The sequence below is a fragment of the Paracoccidioides brasiliensis genome (assembly GCF_000150735.1).
Source record: "Paracoccidioides brasiliensis Pb18 unplaced genomic scaffold supercont2.5, whole genome shotgun sequence".
In the NCBI taxonomy this organism is placed as follows: domain Eukaryota; kingdom Fungi; phylum Ascomycota; class Eurotiomycetes; order Onygenales; family Ajellomycetaceae; genus Paracoccidioides; species Paracoccidioides brasiliensis.
In genome coordinates this window covers 304,392-319,441 of record NW_011371362.1, presented here as the reverse complement: position 1 = coordinate 319,441, position 15,050 = coordinate 304,392, and the positions used below count along the sequence as shown (strand labels likewise).

General features: G+C 44.6%; 4 protein-coding genes across 4 annotated transcripts; 1 reads left to right on the top strand and 3 right to left on the bottom strand.

Annotated features, from left to right (window-relative positions):
• Positions 1–962: 962 nt before the first annotated feature.
• PADG_04565 (uncharacterized protein) lies at positions 963–2,444 on the bottom strand (the record flags this gene model as incomplete). Its single annotated transcript, XM_010761745.1, has 1 exon — positions 963–2,444. The coding sequence occupies one exon, from the start codon at positions 2,442–2,444 to the stop codon at positions 963–965; it is 1,482 nt and encodes a 493-aa protein (XP_010760047.1).
• A 4,609-nt stretch (positions 2,445–7,053) lies between these two features.
• Positions 7,054–9,833, bottom strand: PADG_04563 (uncharacterized protein; the record flags this gene model as incomplete). The annotated part of the gene is made up of 6 exons (XM_010761744.1): positions 7,054–8,028; positions 8,109–8,360; positions 8,437–9,199; positions 9,326–9,371; positions 9,493–9,569; positions 9,664–9,833. The coding sequence occupies 6 exons, from the start codon at positions 9,831–9,833 to the stop codon at positions 7,054–7,056; spliced, it is 2,283 nt and encodes a 760-aa protein (XP_010760046.1).
• Positions 9,834–10,108: 275 nt separating this feature from the next.
• On the top strand, positions 10,109–11,263 carry PADG_04562 (uncharacterized protein; the record flags this gene model as incomplete). Its single annotated transcript, XM_010761996.1, has 2 exons — positions 10,109–11,140; positions 11,243–11,263. 2 exons carry the CDS (start codon positions 10,109–10,111, stop codon positions 11,261–11,263), a joined length of 1,053 nt encoding a protein of 350 aa, XP_010760298.1.
• A 773-nt stretch (positions 11,264–12,036) lies between these two features.
• Positions 12,037–14,740, bottom strand: PADG_11786 (uncharacterized protein; the record flags this gene model as incomplete). The annotated part of the gene is made up of 5 exons (XM_010762207.1): positions 12,037–12,918; positions 12,996–13,230; positions 13,310–13,532; positions 13,919–13,947; positions 14,400–14,740. The coding sequence occupies 5 exons, from the start codon at positions 14,738–14,740 to the stop codon at positions 12,037–12,039; spliced, it is 1,710 nt and encodes a 569-aa protein (XP_010760509.1).
• Positions 14,741–15,050: the final 310 nt, after the last annotated feature.

The following is a 15,050-nucleotide window of genomic DNA, read 5'->3' as shown; positions in this document are numbered from 1 at the left end:
GCCAAATTTGTATGTATGCCTGGATGGTATTATCAACTGGGTCGTGTACTGGTTCGGAATTCTAGATCGATGTTATACAACAAAATCTTCGGATTTTGGAAATTCCACTAACACCACCTCGTGTGCATTTCTTGAGCAGTTAGCAGAGGCGGCGACATGAATATTTTAGAGGAGTTTACCAACCGATTGAAGAGACAATGTAGAAGAAGAGACAATAAAGAAGATGGCCTTGTCGAAAAGAAAAAAATAGCTGCTGAAATACCAGAGTCGTAAAGGGGGGGATTTAGTTACATACTCCGTATTGACTCTGTACCCGTGTTCTTGCCGATCTACAAGATGGAAAGAAATATAGAACAAATATGTAAATATTTATTGCCAATCTTTTGCTTTTATTTTCTTGCGTTTTTAGACTCCCATTTCTGATGCCAGTTAAAAAGGGAAAGAAAAGAAAATCTTGAACAAGGTAAAATATAGAATAGTAAAGGACAATCGACAAGTAGAAATCCTTAGATACAAGTAGCGGTGGACGTAACAATCAACATGGCGTTGGTGTGTGTGGGATAAGGTGACAAGATGCATTATCAGAATAGGGATTGGGTGAGATTTACTAGATACAAATATCTTCTTCTCTTGAAATAAACAAAGCAAAATGTGGGAAAGGAATCGGGAAGATAATAAACGAGAAACGAGAAACGAGAATGAAAAGATGCCATGAGAAGGAAAAGACATAGAAAACGAAAGAGAAGAAAAGCCCTCGAGAAAGAAACAGAGTAGGGATAAAAGTGGAAAGGCAAGGAGATTTTGACATTACTGCGTTATCCATTTCAATCTCAAAATAAAATAAAAATAAAAAATAAAAACTAATAAATAAAAATAAATAAATAAAGAGGAGGGGGGGATGAGGGGAAAATAAATGCGGGGCACAAATAGGCAAAGATGTATGCAGGGAAAACACACCCCGTTCATCCACCTTGTCCCATACCGTTAGTATTCGTTAGATCAGGGTTATGTTGTCTCCGTCTCCATATCGGGGCCTTCTTTCGCCTGTTGATAGCAGCCTGTTGCTGCGATTCCGCGACTTCCATATCTAGATCTCCATCATCATCCCCGCCTCCCTCCAGATGAGTGAGGTGGTAGACAGCGGTCTCATCGAGTTCATTGATATTATCTGGTTTCATCCGCAGCCACTTCATACGCGGTCCCGACTTAGCACGCTCGGACACTCTGAAGCCATAAATGCGGGGTTCGTATATTTTGCCTTGACCGAGACCTGGTGCGAGGTTCGATGTCATGATGCCATTGATCTGGGTTGGTTGGGTTGGGGGCGGTTGGGAGATTGACGACGTTGGCGTCGGGGATGCGATGGAGGGATGCCGTGAGTTTGTGGCCATAGTTGTAGTCGAATTGCTGGTTGGAGTGGGAGACGTGGTACTTTCGTTTTGAGCGGCGACATCGAGTTCGGGGAATGTCATGAAAAAGAGACAGCCGAAAGTTGTGCCGAAAAATGCTCCGTCAACGTGCTGGAATCTGCTGTTTGGCGGAGTGTATATATCCTGGCAACTTGGACAAAAGAGCTTTACGGTGTCGACTCCCGGCGTGTCGGTAACACCGACGGGGAGGACCTTGCACCCATTGCAGTAAACACGAGGACATACACCAAAATGTTGCAGCTCATACTTTTCTAGCATCTGTTGGATACCAGGCCTCGAGGTAATATATCGCTGGTGGATCAATCCATAGAGCAGCTCAGCAGAGCTCTCAATAACACTCAGATCACTAGCAACACGCGAATGTCTTCGGTCGCCCGCCTTCCGATAACCTGGGGGCCTATCATCTCCTAAAACGGCGTCTTCATCCTCATCGTCGTCCTCATCCTCCTCGTCATCCTCCTCATCCTCAGGCTCCACGTCTAATATCAATTCCAGCGCCTCTTTGTACCAGGGCACCTGGGACTGCAAACCAGTCAAATTAAAATCATCCTCAATGAAATCTTCCGAAACTTCTGCAAAAAACTCGTGGCCCATCAGTGAGCAGTATGCTGCAATCCAGGTATCAGGGGATCCGTCGGAGGACGACATGGCGAAGGAGCTGAAGGTTGATCTGGACGGCGTGGAGGAAGAAACTTGGCTCAAGTCCAGCCGTTCCAGGCCTTCAGCCAGTGATGAAGGCGAAATCTTCGACACGATGACCCCAAGCTTTGCGAATCTCTGGCGTCGGAATTGCGAGGGGAAGAGGAATCGAATCGAGTCTGGGTATGCAGACGAAGGTTGGGCGTCGACCACACTCAAGACGACGGGAACATACCTTATGCCTGAGGTAACGAATTGATTCTTAGTATGTAGGTTTCGTGTTCTGCGCGGTGTCTGTTGGTATGAGGAAGGGGGCCTCTTCGTGTTTCCTTCGCAAACCAGCCGAGAGTTGTGTACTTGGCTCCGTTCAATCATCAAATAGAGGGGTACGATTTAAGATGCGGTGCGGGACGAGTCGCTTGGCCAAGGACGGAATAGTTTTGCAATTCCGTTAGTCCTCAGGGTTCCCCCCAAAGCGACAAAGGAAGTTCTGGTGTGTTGAAGCAAAGATCCTGTGTTGCGGCAGGCACATGTGGTTTTGTATGATAGGAATGCTAGAGTGGTTGTGTGGGAGTGTGCAGTCTGGTCATGCAGATAGGCCTGATATGCAGATTGCTGGGGTCCCCGAGGAGCAGATGGCGCGGCTTGGGGAGAGAAGAACTGCGGACACGGTTTACTCTGCAAAACACCAACAGTGAGAATTCCCTCGTGTTTCTAACAAGTTGTCAGCCTTTTCTTCCAATATTCTTACTTTCTGCCTGCGTTTGCAAATGCATCCAACTGAGGCGCAAAAGCACATGATCGCAAGCCATGTCACGTGAAATACACTGTAAATACAGGTTAGTCAGCATTAATCTGGCTCCGTGTGAGTCAAAACATTTAAATCTTTCTGAATTTCTTTCACTCAACAACTAATTAAATTAAATTAATTCGAGAATTAGAGTAATATGCTCTTTTATAGTATATTATATTTATTGTATTGTAATAAAGTTCATAAGTATGATATATACTATAAAGTAAAAATAATAAAAATTTAAATAATTAATTATTTAATATTTCAGTAAATAAAATAGTAAACTTTTAAACTTTTTCTCTAGTTAAAACCTTTTTATAAAATTTACCAGTTTAAATCTCTTTTAGTTTTATTTTTTTCTCAATATATAATAAATATATTATAATATTAATTGATTTATAATTATAAATCTTAATAATTTAAGTAATTTTTTTTTAAGTTAAAAGAAAACTTTTCAAGATTTTATGTTATAACAATTTTGATAATTTTGTATTTTCATTATTGAGTATTATAATAAATAGTTAAATTTGATAAGTGAGATTGAATAAAGTATAAAACAAAACTAACTAACTAGTATAACTAACTAGTTCAATAATGTTACATAATGGATCATCTTCCCGTGCAGATCAACCTTTCTCACAACTCCCCTTCAAATGTACGATGTTTCACTCTCAACCTACGTGATCGAATCAAGGGAGTCAAAACACATTCAAATGCTCAACTTTCTTAGAGAAAGCTGACCTTCATAGAGGAAGAATCTCTAGTCCAATGGATAATATCTATGGATGAAAGAGGTAAGCCTCCTCGAATTGAAATATAAAATATGACGGATTTACTACTTTCTACCAGAGCAAACTCTACTGTGGGAGAAAAATGGGTTCAAAGATTCATTACACATCATAAGGAACTAAGAACTAGATCATCACGCAAATACAACTAGATAGTATGAGAGTGAAAATGGCTGGGCCCAAGATAAGCGGGTATAATATGGCCCAAGGAGATCTTTGAGGAGCACACCAGAGCTCATACAATTGGCAGATATAGACTATTGATTATGGATGGATGTGGCAGTCACAGCACGCCTGAATTTGATCAGTATTGCATGGAGAAGTCTATTATATCTCTTTTCTATGCCAGTTCATTCATCCCATCTGCTGCAGCCACAAGATGTGAGCTGCTTTGGACCCTTAAGACGAGCATTCAGAGGAAGCGTAGAGGATTTCATGACATTAGGGATCAATAATATTGATAAGCAGGATTTTCTAGGGCTCTATTCTTAGCAAAAGAAAACAAGCAGCTGAGAGCTGCAGTTGAGAAGAAAAAGTGCAAGAAGGAGCAAGCTCATACATTTATAGCTCAGAATGAAGCTCGAACAGCTGAGGAAGATAGAATTAGGGCTCAAGCAATTGATCATGTTGTACAGAATAGGGTAGAGGATTTGAACCAGCCACCTAGGAAGTGAGCTCCCTCCACGCCGCAGCAAGTGTAATATAGTTGGTCATCCTGCTAGAACCTGCCAGTAGACCTAAGACCTAATCGTGCCGCTGCGCAACCCACACCTCGTGTGGGTGCGCCACACCAAAACGATAAAAACACCGAAATGATAAAAATCTTGCAATTTCATCATCTTCATCATCTTCATCAATTAATAACTCACCACAATGTCAAATAAGGATAAAAATATCGAAGACCGTATTCAAAAAGCTGTCGCTTACCACCAAAAAAACCCAAATTCCAAAATACTGCCTCTGTCATGAGAATTTGAGGTTCCTTATCAACGTCTCCGAGCGCGTATCAATGGAAGGAATCCGAATACTGCTAAGATTCCAGTTAACAAGAGATTAAATGAGAGTCAGGAGGATGCAATTAAATGATGGGTCAAGCTGCTTGATGAAAAGAGTTGTCCTCCCACAGCCGAACACATTGAAGATTTCGCAAATTCAATGCTCAGACGTCAGCACATAGATCCTACTACCTCTCCTTCAAAAGTCAGCAAGATGTGGACTTATAGGTTCATTGAACGCCTGCCTGAGTATAAGAGGGTGAAACAGAAGCCAATGGATCCAAAGAGAGTGGCAGTTGAAGACATTGGATATATCAATACATGGTTTGAATGTCTCCGGATTCTATTTGAGCAGTATCAATTTCATGCCTGTGACACATACAACTTCGATGAGATTGGATTTCAAGAAGGACAAGGATGTGGAGAATGGGTTATAACTGCTTTCAAAGAAGCTAATTCCATCATTCCTTCATCCTTTTCAAGAGGTTTGATTACAGTCATTGAATGTGTATCCATGGATAATCATGTCATTCCGCCATTGATAATCTTGGCCTCCAAAACACACTTGGAGGATTGGTATACACAGACAGATTTGCCCAGCAATTATAGAATTGCTATATCAGATACTGGATTTACAAATGATGAGATTGGATTTGAATGGCTCAAACATTTCAATACTGCTACAGAAAAGAGACAGAAAGGAAGTCATCAATTGCTTTTAATGGATAATCATGGATCTCATATCACTGAGGAGTTCATACAATACGCGGATCTTCATAAGATAATTTTATATGGATTTCCATCGCATGCCACTCATTTGCTACAACCTCTGGATAGTCTACCATTTCAGCAATATAAGCATTACCATTCAAAAGCAGTCAACTATGCCGCACGCCATGGTCTTGTTAAGTATGAAAAACAGCAGTTCCTACAAGACCTCTCAGCTATGAGAAAGCAGACCTTTAAACCTGATACAATAGCTGCAGGATGGGCTCAACGTGGCATATATCCATGGAATCCCGACCGAGTTCTTGACACTCTTAAGCAGCGAATCTCATCACCTCCTCCACTGCAGATTTATGAAGATGAGAATGATTCAGATCACATACCTACCTCTTCCTCTCAGCTATCCTCACCAAAGACAATTCAAAAGCTGAAACACCATATTAATATTGCGGAAAACGCCATACAAAGTATTAGAGATACTCTTGATTTGAAATCACCCACCTTGACGTGTCGTTTGAACAAGATATTCAAAGCAAGTCTAATCAACGCGGAACTTAATGAGCAACAGACCACTGAATTAGAGAACTTTCTCAACGCCAGTAAATGCCGCAGAGCTAAAACAACCCGTCGCCAGGTTCAAGTAGGGGGAGTCCTCACTATTAAAGATGCCAATAGAAAAATCAAGCGGCGTAAGGATAATGAAGCTGAAAAAGAGCAGAATAAGGAGCGACGGAGGCTTGGAGTTGGTCCCATGAAAATTGGCAATAACCCACTCACACCACTGACAGAAGAGGAATTAAATCGATTTAGAGATGGCACACATACTGAGAATGATGTAGATAATCTTTTTATTATAGATTAGCTACTGGTTGTTGATATAGAGTGCAATAATGAGGATGTGATTCAAGATTTTTATCGTTTCGGTGTTTTTATCGTTTTGGTGTGGCGCACCCACACGAGGTGTGGGTTGCGCAGCGGCACGATTAATCTATATATTTAATATGAGAAATTCTAGTTGATGGTTGCTTAATTCCTCAATTTGACAGGAAGGTGATCCGCATGGGAAGGCGATCCATTACGTTTAAATAAATTTACTAGTTAGTAACGTTAATTTATAAATTATGTTAAAAGTTAATTAGAATAAATTTTTTTTTAACAAAAACAAGAAATCAAAAGCTGTTAATGAAAAACCTAAGTGGAGATGTTAAACAGATTGTATATAATGTCAGAGAGAGGGTGTAACCGTTTAAAAAGAGATAAATTGCATATGAGGTTTCAATGAAAAGGAAGAGAAGGGAATAAAGCAATCTGATCTACAACTATGAAAGCATGTAGTAACTATCTCAGGACTATCTCAGAATAGTGTTTGCAAGGTTTTTGAACATATAGCTCATACACGCTCACAGCACAGAAAATAGTTTACTGTAATTAGGTGCTTTTCCTATATCATTATTGTGAAATTTGATTGTAAAGCTATTAGATGATGGAGAAGCAGACAGGAAGGTGGTGGATTATGTGTTATAGCTGTCATTGTGTTAAGGCTGTACAGAGCGCCTTACGCAAACTCAAACCATAGTTATCTCCTACTACATATATCAGTATATATATGTACAATCCATTAAGGTGCCGGCGAAAAAATAGATCCCAGCAAGGAAAAAAAAATAAAAGGAACCATGAACAATCTAAAACATATCTCGCATAATCCGTGCAAACTCCGCTTCACTGCCAAGAATCGAACCCAGTCCCTCCGCATTGGAAAGCTCACTATGGGCATTGACAATCTCCCCATTCATGCTATCCCCGGTGCCACTAGCGTGAGTTAGAAAGCTACCATACCCTCCCACAGCTTCGAACAAGTTGGTCAGCTCGTTACTCATCTGAATCCCGTCCTGCGGGCTGCTGCCCAGTTCACCGCTCGGGTTGATGTCACGGTGGTAAATCGACATCACATCCATGGGATGGCCCGCTAGCCCCGCCATGGCAACAGCAGCCGTTGAATGTGGGTCATTCAGATCCGGCGGGGCGGGACGATTGATGAGGCCCAGTTTCTCCCCAATACCCCGAAGCCCCTTGATCATTTTCCACAGGCGTTTTGAAACGTAGGACTTGGCACTGAACCCTTTGACCAGGTCCAGAGCCATGTAGAACTCGTCGCGGACCTGTCGATTGAACTCAGCAGGCGCGTGTGACACGGCCAACAGGAGGACTGCCAGCGCGGAAACCAGGAAATAGTTGAAGAGCATCTGTTGGGTGCGGTAGATATCGGATGTCTGATTGAGGTGGGTAAGGACACGGACGGTGTCTTTTGCAATGTCGACGACGGTGTGGGCATATTCCATATTCTCAAGGATGCTAGATGTGGAATGTAGGACCGGCCTGTAAATCAAGATCCGCATGTGATTGCCACGTATATATAGTAAGACGCGCAACCGTCGAACCTCTCTGTCGACACCATCATTACTCACGGGAGATTCAGAAGAATGGAACCTCAGGTTCTCGGGAACATTCTTCAGCCATTGCAGAACTTGGTAATCAAGGAAGCCAATCACTTCTCTTTTGGCGGTCGACGTTCCTATGGAGCCCAAGCCAGAGTACCATATCTTAGAGCTGATACGAAAATACGCCACCATCGCCTTCAGGTACGGGACAGAGTCATCCTGTTAATTTCATTCACGGCCACTGTTAGTTGACGGGCATTGAATCCATATAGGTAAATGCTAGGGAGAAGATTTCTCACGGGTTCTGGTAGAGACGAATCAATATCCTCGTCCTGAATGACAAATGGCAGTCCCATGCCAAAGCTCCAACGTCGATCCAAGCTGTATACTGACCAAAACATCTTAACAAGAGAAGACACATCCTCTTCACTTGGTAGCATTTTAAGCATGCCATCTCGTCTATGCAGTCCGAGCTCAAGGCACATGCGGGTGGCATAGCCAATAAATCGATATGCCATAATATCATCATCGGTATGAAAATAGTAGGTTCCCTAGAATAAGGTTAGCTAACATGTTCTATTGAATGATTGTACAGTCCCGATAGCATCATTATCATAAGCATCATACCATGAGAGTGAAAAGCTGGATTGTTTTTATATCGGTGGGTTCCCACAATTTACTTTCGATCCTATGTTTAGTAGTAGTGAAAAACCGATTTCCTAGTGTGCTCTGGCCGTCACCTTCGAGGACCAACGTAATTGCCAGGACCATCTTCAGGATGCAAGTGTCATCGTCGATCAATAAATCATGCCCCGGTTTAAAGCACTTCGCAAAGCCCGTCCGAGATGCTGCATCCAGAAAGGTGAAGAGCAGGTTTGTGTGAATGATCACCTTCTGAATATCCAGCACGGGATACATGGTTCCAACTTCCCGTTCGTAAATATGACATAGCCTAATGGCCTCTTCACGTTTTATTACCCACAGGGGATCCTTATTCGGATGGGCCAGAAGCTGTGGGATAGGGGGTAGTGTATGCTGCTGTTGGGTTGGGGAAGCAGCCGGCGTCGCATTTTGACTAGCAAACAGCTCATGATTGCTATCTTCAGCTGGAGTAATGCCCATCGTTTGGAGACTTGACTTGGCAACGTGGAGGTTAAATGTGGTGCTCGTGGGCCCATGAAAGCGAGGATAGCTCGATCGAGACCGCGATGAGATTTGATTCGGAGAATCATAGCTTGGCTGGGATATGGAGCGTGAAGCTTCTCGACAATATGCACTGGCCTCAATGACTGAAGTCTCGGTCTTGTGGTAGAGATCATTTATACTTGCAAATAATGTGTTCACTTGATCTTGCAGCGTCTCGATATGCTCTTTCATGGAGCGAAATTCTCTGGTAGACGTATACCGCATCAATTAGCAAAACAGCTCGCAACAAGTTGGCTACAGGGGAATAAATATCAATCGGATAACAGTGGCTTTTTAACAGCAAGTAGAACTACGGAGTCTATTATCCTACTCTGAATCTTTGATGCTACGAGTGCAGCAGTTGGGGGCGTAGAGACCTAGATGAGAATAGAATGTGAGCCTCACAGAACAGTTACGGGCCTAACCCATGTGCAAGATGTAACCAGCGATCCAGCGATTGACGATGCGGTCAGTGCCGGAGCCAGAAAGCTAACTTACATTCCAAGGAGAGATGACCGCAGCGCTGGCAAGGCACTTGGCCATTGCACTTGATTTTCCGTCTTTTGCATTCATTGCTGTATTATTAACAAAGGTGTTAACTAGATGCACCACCAGAATGACAGCTTTGCCGGAATCAACGGCAGCGGATGGTTATGAGCTACGACTGACCAGGCCAGCGAGATGTAGCGATTCCGCTTTGTCCGGGTCTGGGTTCCGCTGTTGGGTTCCACTTTTCGTTTAGCAGCATCGCCACCGTTGTTACTGCTGCTGCCACTGGTCGCAGGAGGGCCGTCTGCAAGAGCGTCGGCAACGGGAGACATCGAAGTCATCGAAGTCATCGTGTGAGGAGCGCAACAACGGCCTGCCAATGTCACATGGGACAATGGTTATGGTAGCAGCGGCAATAAGTAATAGTAAATACCTTGTTGAAACTCTGTTTCCTGGAGGGGGGGAGAGAAGTTGTGGGGTAACTAACTAACTAATTAACTAGTTAACTGGAAGACTGTGGGGTGGAATAGCCGGCGACAGACAACCAGCCAAGTCCAGTTATTGAACTACATATTGTTAGGCCAGTGAGGATAAATTAACTAACTGCTCCGTGTAATACAAGACAATGAAGAGGCCCTTTTCCACTTCAGCTACAGTAAACCCATCACGCTTCATCCCCCTCAGTACTCTCTCCAGCAGTGATATCGCCGCATTCCGCGCTTCATATTTCCAACCACAGCTGCCCGTCATCCTCCCACGAGGCCAATTTAGCCAGCTCCCCGCAATCCAAAAATGGTTCTCTATTGATTACCCTTCTCATGGCGGCACCAATGCGCCGTCCTCGATTCAGAGCCTCAATTACACCTACCTGGGAAGACATAGTAACTGCTCCGTTCCCCTCGAATTGACCTCTTCCTCTCCAGACAGCCCAGACACGCCACAATTCCAGCGTTTCTATGCGCCTCTAGACCTGTTTCTCAAATGGACCAAAACAACCACTGGGAGCAATCCCTCCAACCTTCGCCTCTATCTCGCCCAATGCCAACTCCTAGACCTACCTCAAGATCTCCACTCTGACTTCCCCACCCCATTCTTCGTCTCTGAAGCTGGAAGGGGGGATATATACGATACGAATATCTGGATGGGCATCCCACCCACATACACGCCGCTCCACAGAGACCCTAACCCCAATCTATTTGTGCAGATGGCTGGGCGGAAAGCTGTTAGATTGTATGCGCCAGACACGGGGCTGGCGGTGTTCCAGCGGGTGAAAGCAATGGTTTTGTCGCGTCGGCAGAATCAGGATGAAAATGCAATTGCAGATGGAGTGGTTGCGGATCATGCAAAATTTCGCGGCGAGGAGATGATGCAAGGGCTGGAGAAGACATTGCTTGAAGCCGAGGTTTGGGGGAGCGGTGCGGAAAGGGAACCAAATGAAGCGGATGGTGGGGGTGCGAGCGGGAGCGGGAGCGGGAGTGGGAGTGGGAGTGGGAGTGGGAGTGGGAGTGGGAGTGGGAGTGGGATTTCCAGAGAAGTTGAAGACGAAGTTACTATAATGCACGGATTCGAAGCTCATCTTGATGCTGGGGATGGGATGTTTATCCCAATGGGATGGTGGCATAGTATCAAGGGAGTTGGCGAGGGCATTACGGCTTCAGTAAGATTTTCCTGCCTTCCTCTCTGTCGACCATATCCATCCCGCCCAAATATAAGTCAGTGATTAAGAGTTTCTAGGAATTCTAACTTACCAACGGAATAGGTCAATTGGTGGTTTCGATGACCGCTGCTAAGCATCCCTTGCGATTTGAACCGCACATACACACACTATATATCATCCACGCACCCTGCACCATGGTTAAAAACATAATTGATAAGAAAACCTACTGCGAGCAATGTGGCTTTAGAAAAGTAAATCATCAGAAAATGTTTGTTCATCATTCATTCACCAACACCCACCCAACTAGCAAGATACCATATTCTCTAATAAACTGCTAGATACCACCCTATAATGTTTGCTCGTGCACATAAACATCAATTATAAGAAGGCTAAAGCATTGGCCTTCGCATAAATTAATAAAGAACTACAAATCCAACCGTTCTCTGAATGATGAAGAGATTAGAAGAACTCATTATGGAAATTAAAGGGTTGGGTGGCCTGCGTTTAGATATTATTCTATATGCATACGACATGGAGTCTGCTGGAAACTGCGAAGGCCCCGAGTCTGCGTCAATATCTTAAAGAGAAGACAAAAAGAACCGTAACAAACAAGGGCATTGCATGTTGGATTGTATCGATACAGGTGGCGACAAGAGCCGGTTACTCGAAGAGCTTGTTGAAGTATTTATCAACGGAATTTCTGTTTCAGGGAGGCGATCATCAGCTCATGCAGGGGAACCTAAAAATCTACCTCGGACCTATCCTTAAACCGCAAAGGTGTGTTTGAAATTGGGGATGAACCATACAACGTCACCCCTGATTGTATTCTCTCGCTTTTCTTTGTTAAAGAAAGAAAGAGAGAGAGAGAGAGAGAGAGAGAGAGAGAGAGAGAAAACTCACTTTGGTGGTGTGGGAACGAACTTTCTCGTATACTCATCGATCTCTGCGACGTCCGTGAATAAATCCACCTCATGCGGTTTCAACCATTTAGTCTTCTTGATCAACTTCCACCCCAAGAACAACAGCGGGCACACGCCGATCATCGTGTACGAGAAAAGAAAAGTCGGCACACTCCAGTTCCCCGGCAAAAACACGGTATACCCTCCCACAAACGCCATAATCAATGTTCCCGCACAGGCATAGTATGCAAGATACGGCTGCCAGTAGCCCTTGTATGGGAGGGAGTCGCGCGACACACCCTGCGCGTGAAGCGCCTTCATGAACCTGGTGTACGTAAAGGCGATTGAGAAAAAGTTGAGCAACTGTGACGCAGTGACGAGTGAGACGAACCAGCTCAGCACGATAGCGGCGTTGTTGGACACTTGCAGGAACGACAATAGGGAAATCAGCAAGACGAGCCCAACGCAATATATCGGCACGCCATGTTTGTTGCATTTGGTAAAGATTCGTGGTGCTTTCCCCTCAAGCGCAAGTCCGAACAAGCTGCGGCTGGCGCAGTAGACGTACGAATTGCCTGCGCTAAACGCCGCTCCCAGTACCATTGCGTTGACGATGTGCGGGAGGACTTTGATCTGTAACCGATCCATGGCAACGACGTAGGGTGATGCTGCAGCTCCTGGCAATCCTTGTTGGAAAGCAGCTTTCATTTTTGGATCATTGAAGGGGACGACGATGCCCACGGCTAAGCTTCCCAAGACGAAGAAGGCGGTTAATCTGTAGAACACGGCGTTGAAGGCGCGGGGGAGGACATGGCGGGGGTTTTCCGTTTCTCCAGCAGCCATTGAGACGTAGTCTGGACCGGCTATTGTGAAGGAGGCCTAGAGGGGCCGTGAGCTATGGGTATTTTTGGAGATGAGGGCATTCAGAGGATTAGAAGCAAAAGGGGGTTTATTACCTGGATCATACATTGCAGGAATCCTAAAAACCGGCCTAGGTCTCCCTTCTTGTATGTTTCAGCGAAAGCGCCAGGTTGGCGCCAGTATCGGAATCCATATCGGTCTCCAAGTGGATTTCCACCAAGCATGGTGATGAAGGTGAAAATGATGAGACCGATGATGAGAAGCGCTTTACCCAGGGCTAACCAGAATTCGGATTCGCCGTACCATTGGACGGCAAATAAATTGATGGTTCTACATTTCCGCCCCGAACGAAATGTTATTATACAGTATTTCAACCGTAGTTTCTCCGATCAGGCATTGGAGTACTTACCCGTATAACACCAGCACAATAGCAATAATTCCAGCCGCAGGGACGACATCACTCCAGTAGTGGATGATGACATTACAAGCCACGATCTCGAAAGGAACCATTGCAGCTTCGAAGACGAAAAAGTTGTATCCAGTGGCCACGCCGAAAGCTTCGTCAACATAACGGCCAGCAAATCGAATAAATGGGGAAGATATCGGAAGATATGTGACCATTTCTGCCATGCCTATTTTTTATTTTTTATTTTTTTTTCCCCAAGCAATTAGGTCAAAATGATTTCCCTCAATTTACAATCCTCCTAATGAAACACGAGAGCAGAGAGGGTAAAGAGAACATGAATCAGAGTTATCAGCTGCAAATCCGGGATGGGAGAGGATGGCAATCATTTGGGCCCCGACAAGTTTTTGGAAGTGCCGCACTGGAGGATAGTATATGGCAGAGATATAATGGGGGGAAGAAAGAGAAGAAGAAAAAAAAAAAAAAAAAATTGGCGCATTGGGCAGATTCAAGGAGCAACATATTTCGCAGGTAAAAAACTGCCATTCTCTCTCTCCCCTGATCGGAGGTGCTGCATGAGGGCTGAAAAACTTCGGGAGATCCGGAAGAACTTACATATCGTAACAGCTAGTATGAACGAAGACCTAATTGGAGAAATGGGATATGAGATTCAAATTTGCAACCGATATCGAAAGTATCGCAAAGAGGGAGGAAAACACAAAGTGAGAACTTTCGCTGCAAGCCATGCTGCTGGAGAAGCAGAGAAGAAAAGCATAACTCTATATATAATATCGAACTGTTCGAATCTCGCTCCAGAGAGACAGGGGCAGATTCTTCTATCTTGGTAATGCTGATCTCTCCAAGCTCTGCGGTACATCTTGAGCCGCTCCATCCTGTATTTCCATTCCTTACCTGGACAATCCGATTTCGACTTGACTTTCTCTGCCATCTCCTCACTTCCCCTTTTGTCCCTCCCTTGTATTCTTCCCAGTTACACTTTTGACGGAGCGGGGGAGAATGGGAAGAAGTGCGATACAAGATTTACAAAGGGACATTTTATCAGTCATGGGGCGGCGAGAGAGTCTCTCGGACTTACCACAGAGTAAATGCAAGGAACAAACTTGCAGGGCCGCCAGCCATCAACCCTCGTCCAATCTGCACATACAACGCGGTTCCAATTGTTCCTCCAATCCCAATCAGCTGGATGTGTCGCGGCTTCAGCTTGCGATGTGTCTGATCCACCCAGAATTTTATGGACCCCTCGCGGATAGAAGAGTCGTCATTCTTCCTAGGGGAAACCGGTTCAAGGAAATCGGTGTATGGACGTTTGCGAAATTCCCCGGACGGGAACTTTTCAGGATCTGATCGTTTGGGCGCCGATTGCGCGGGGATTTGGGATTCGATTGAAGTCGTGACAGCGTCCTCAGGCGGACCCATTCTGAACTGCGGCGGGGGGCTCGATCAATTCGTGCTCCTGGAGGCAAGATAAGACCGGGAGATATGGAAAAGTCTAGGGGCGGGGTTGGGGAATGTAGATCCTTAAAAGTTGGATATCTCCTCCTCTCAGGCCATCTCTCTGCGAATCCTGTCGCATGAAATTAGAGCAATCTATTGGCGCGACGGAAATCAGGAACTTGTGGAAGACGGAGAGAAAGAAGGGGAGAGAAAGAAGGAGAGAGAAAGGAGAGATTAAGAAGGAGAGATTAAGAAGGAGAGATGGGAAGCAAGATTTAAATAATAATATAAT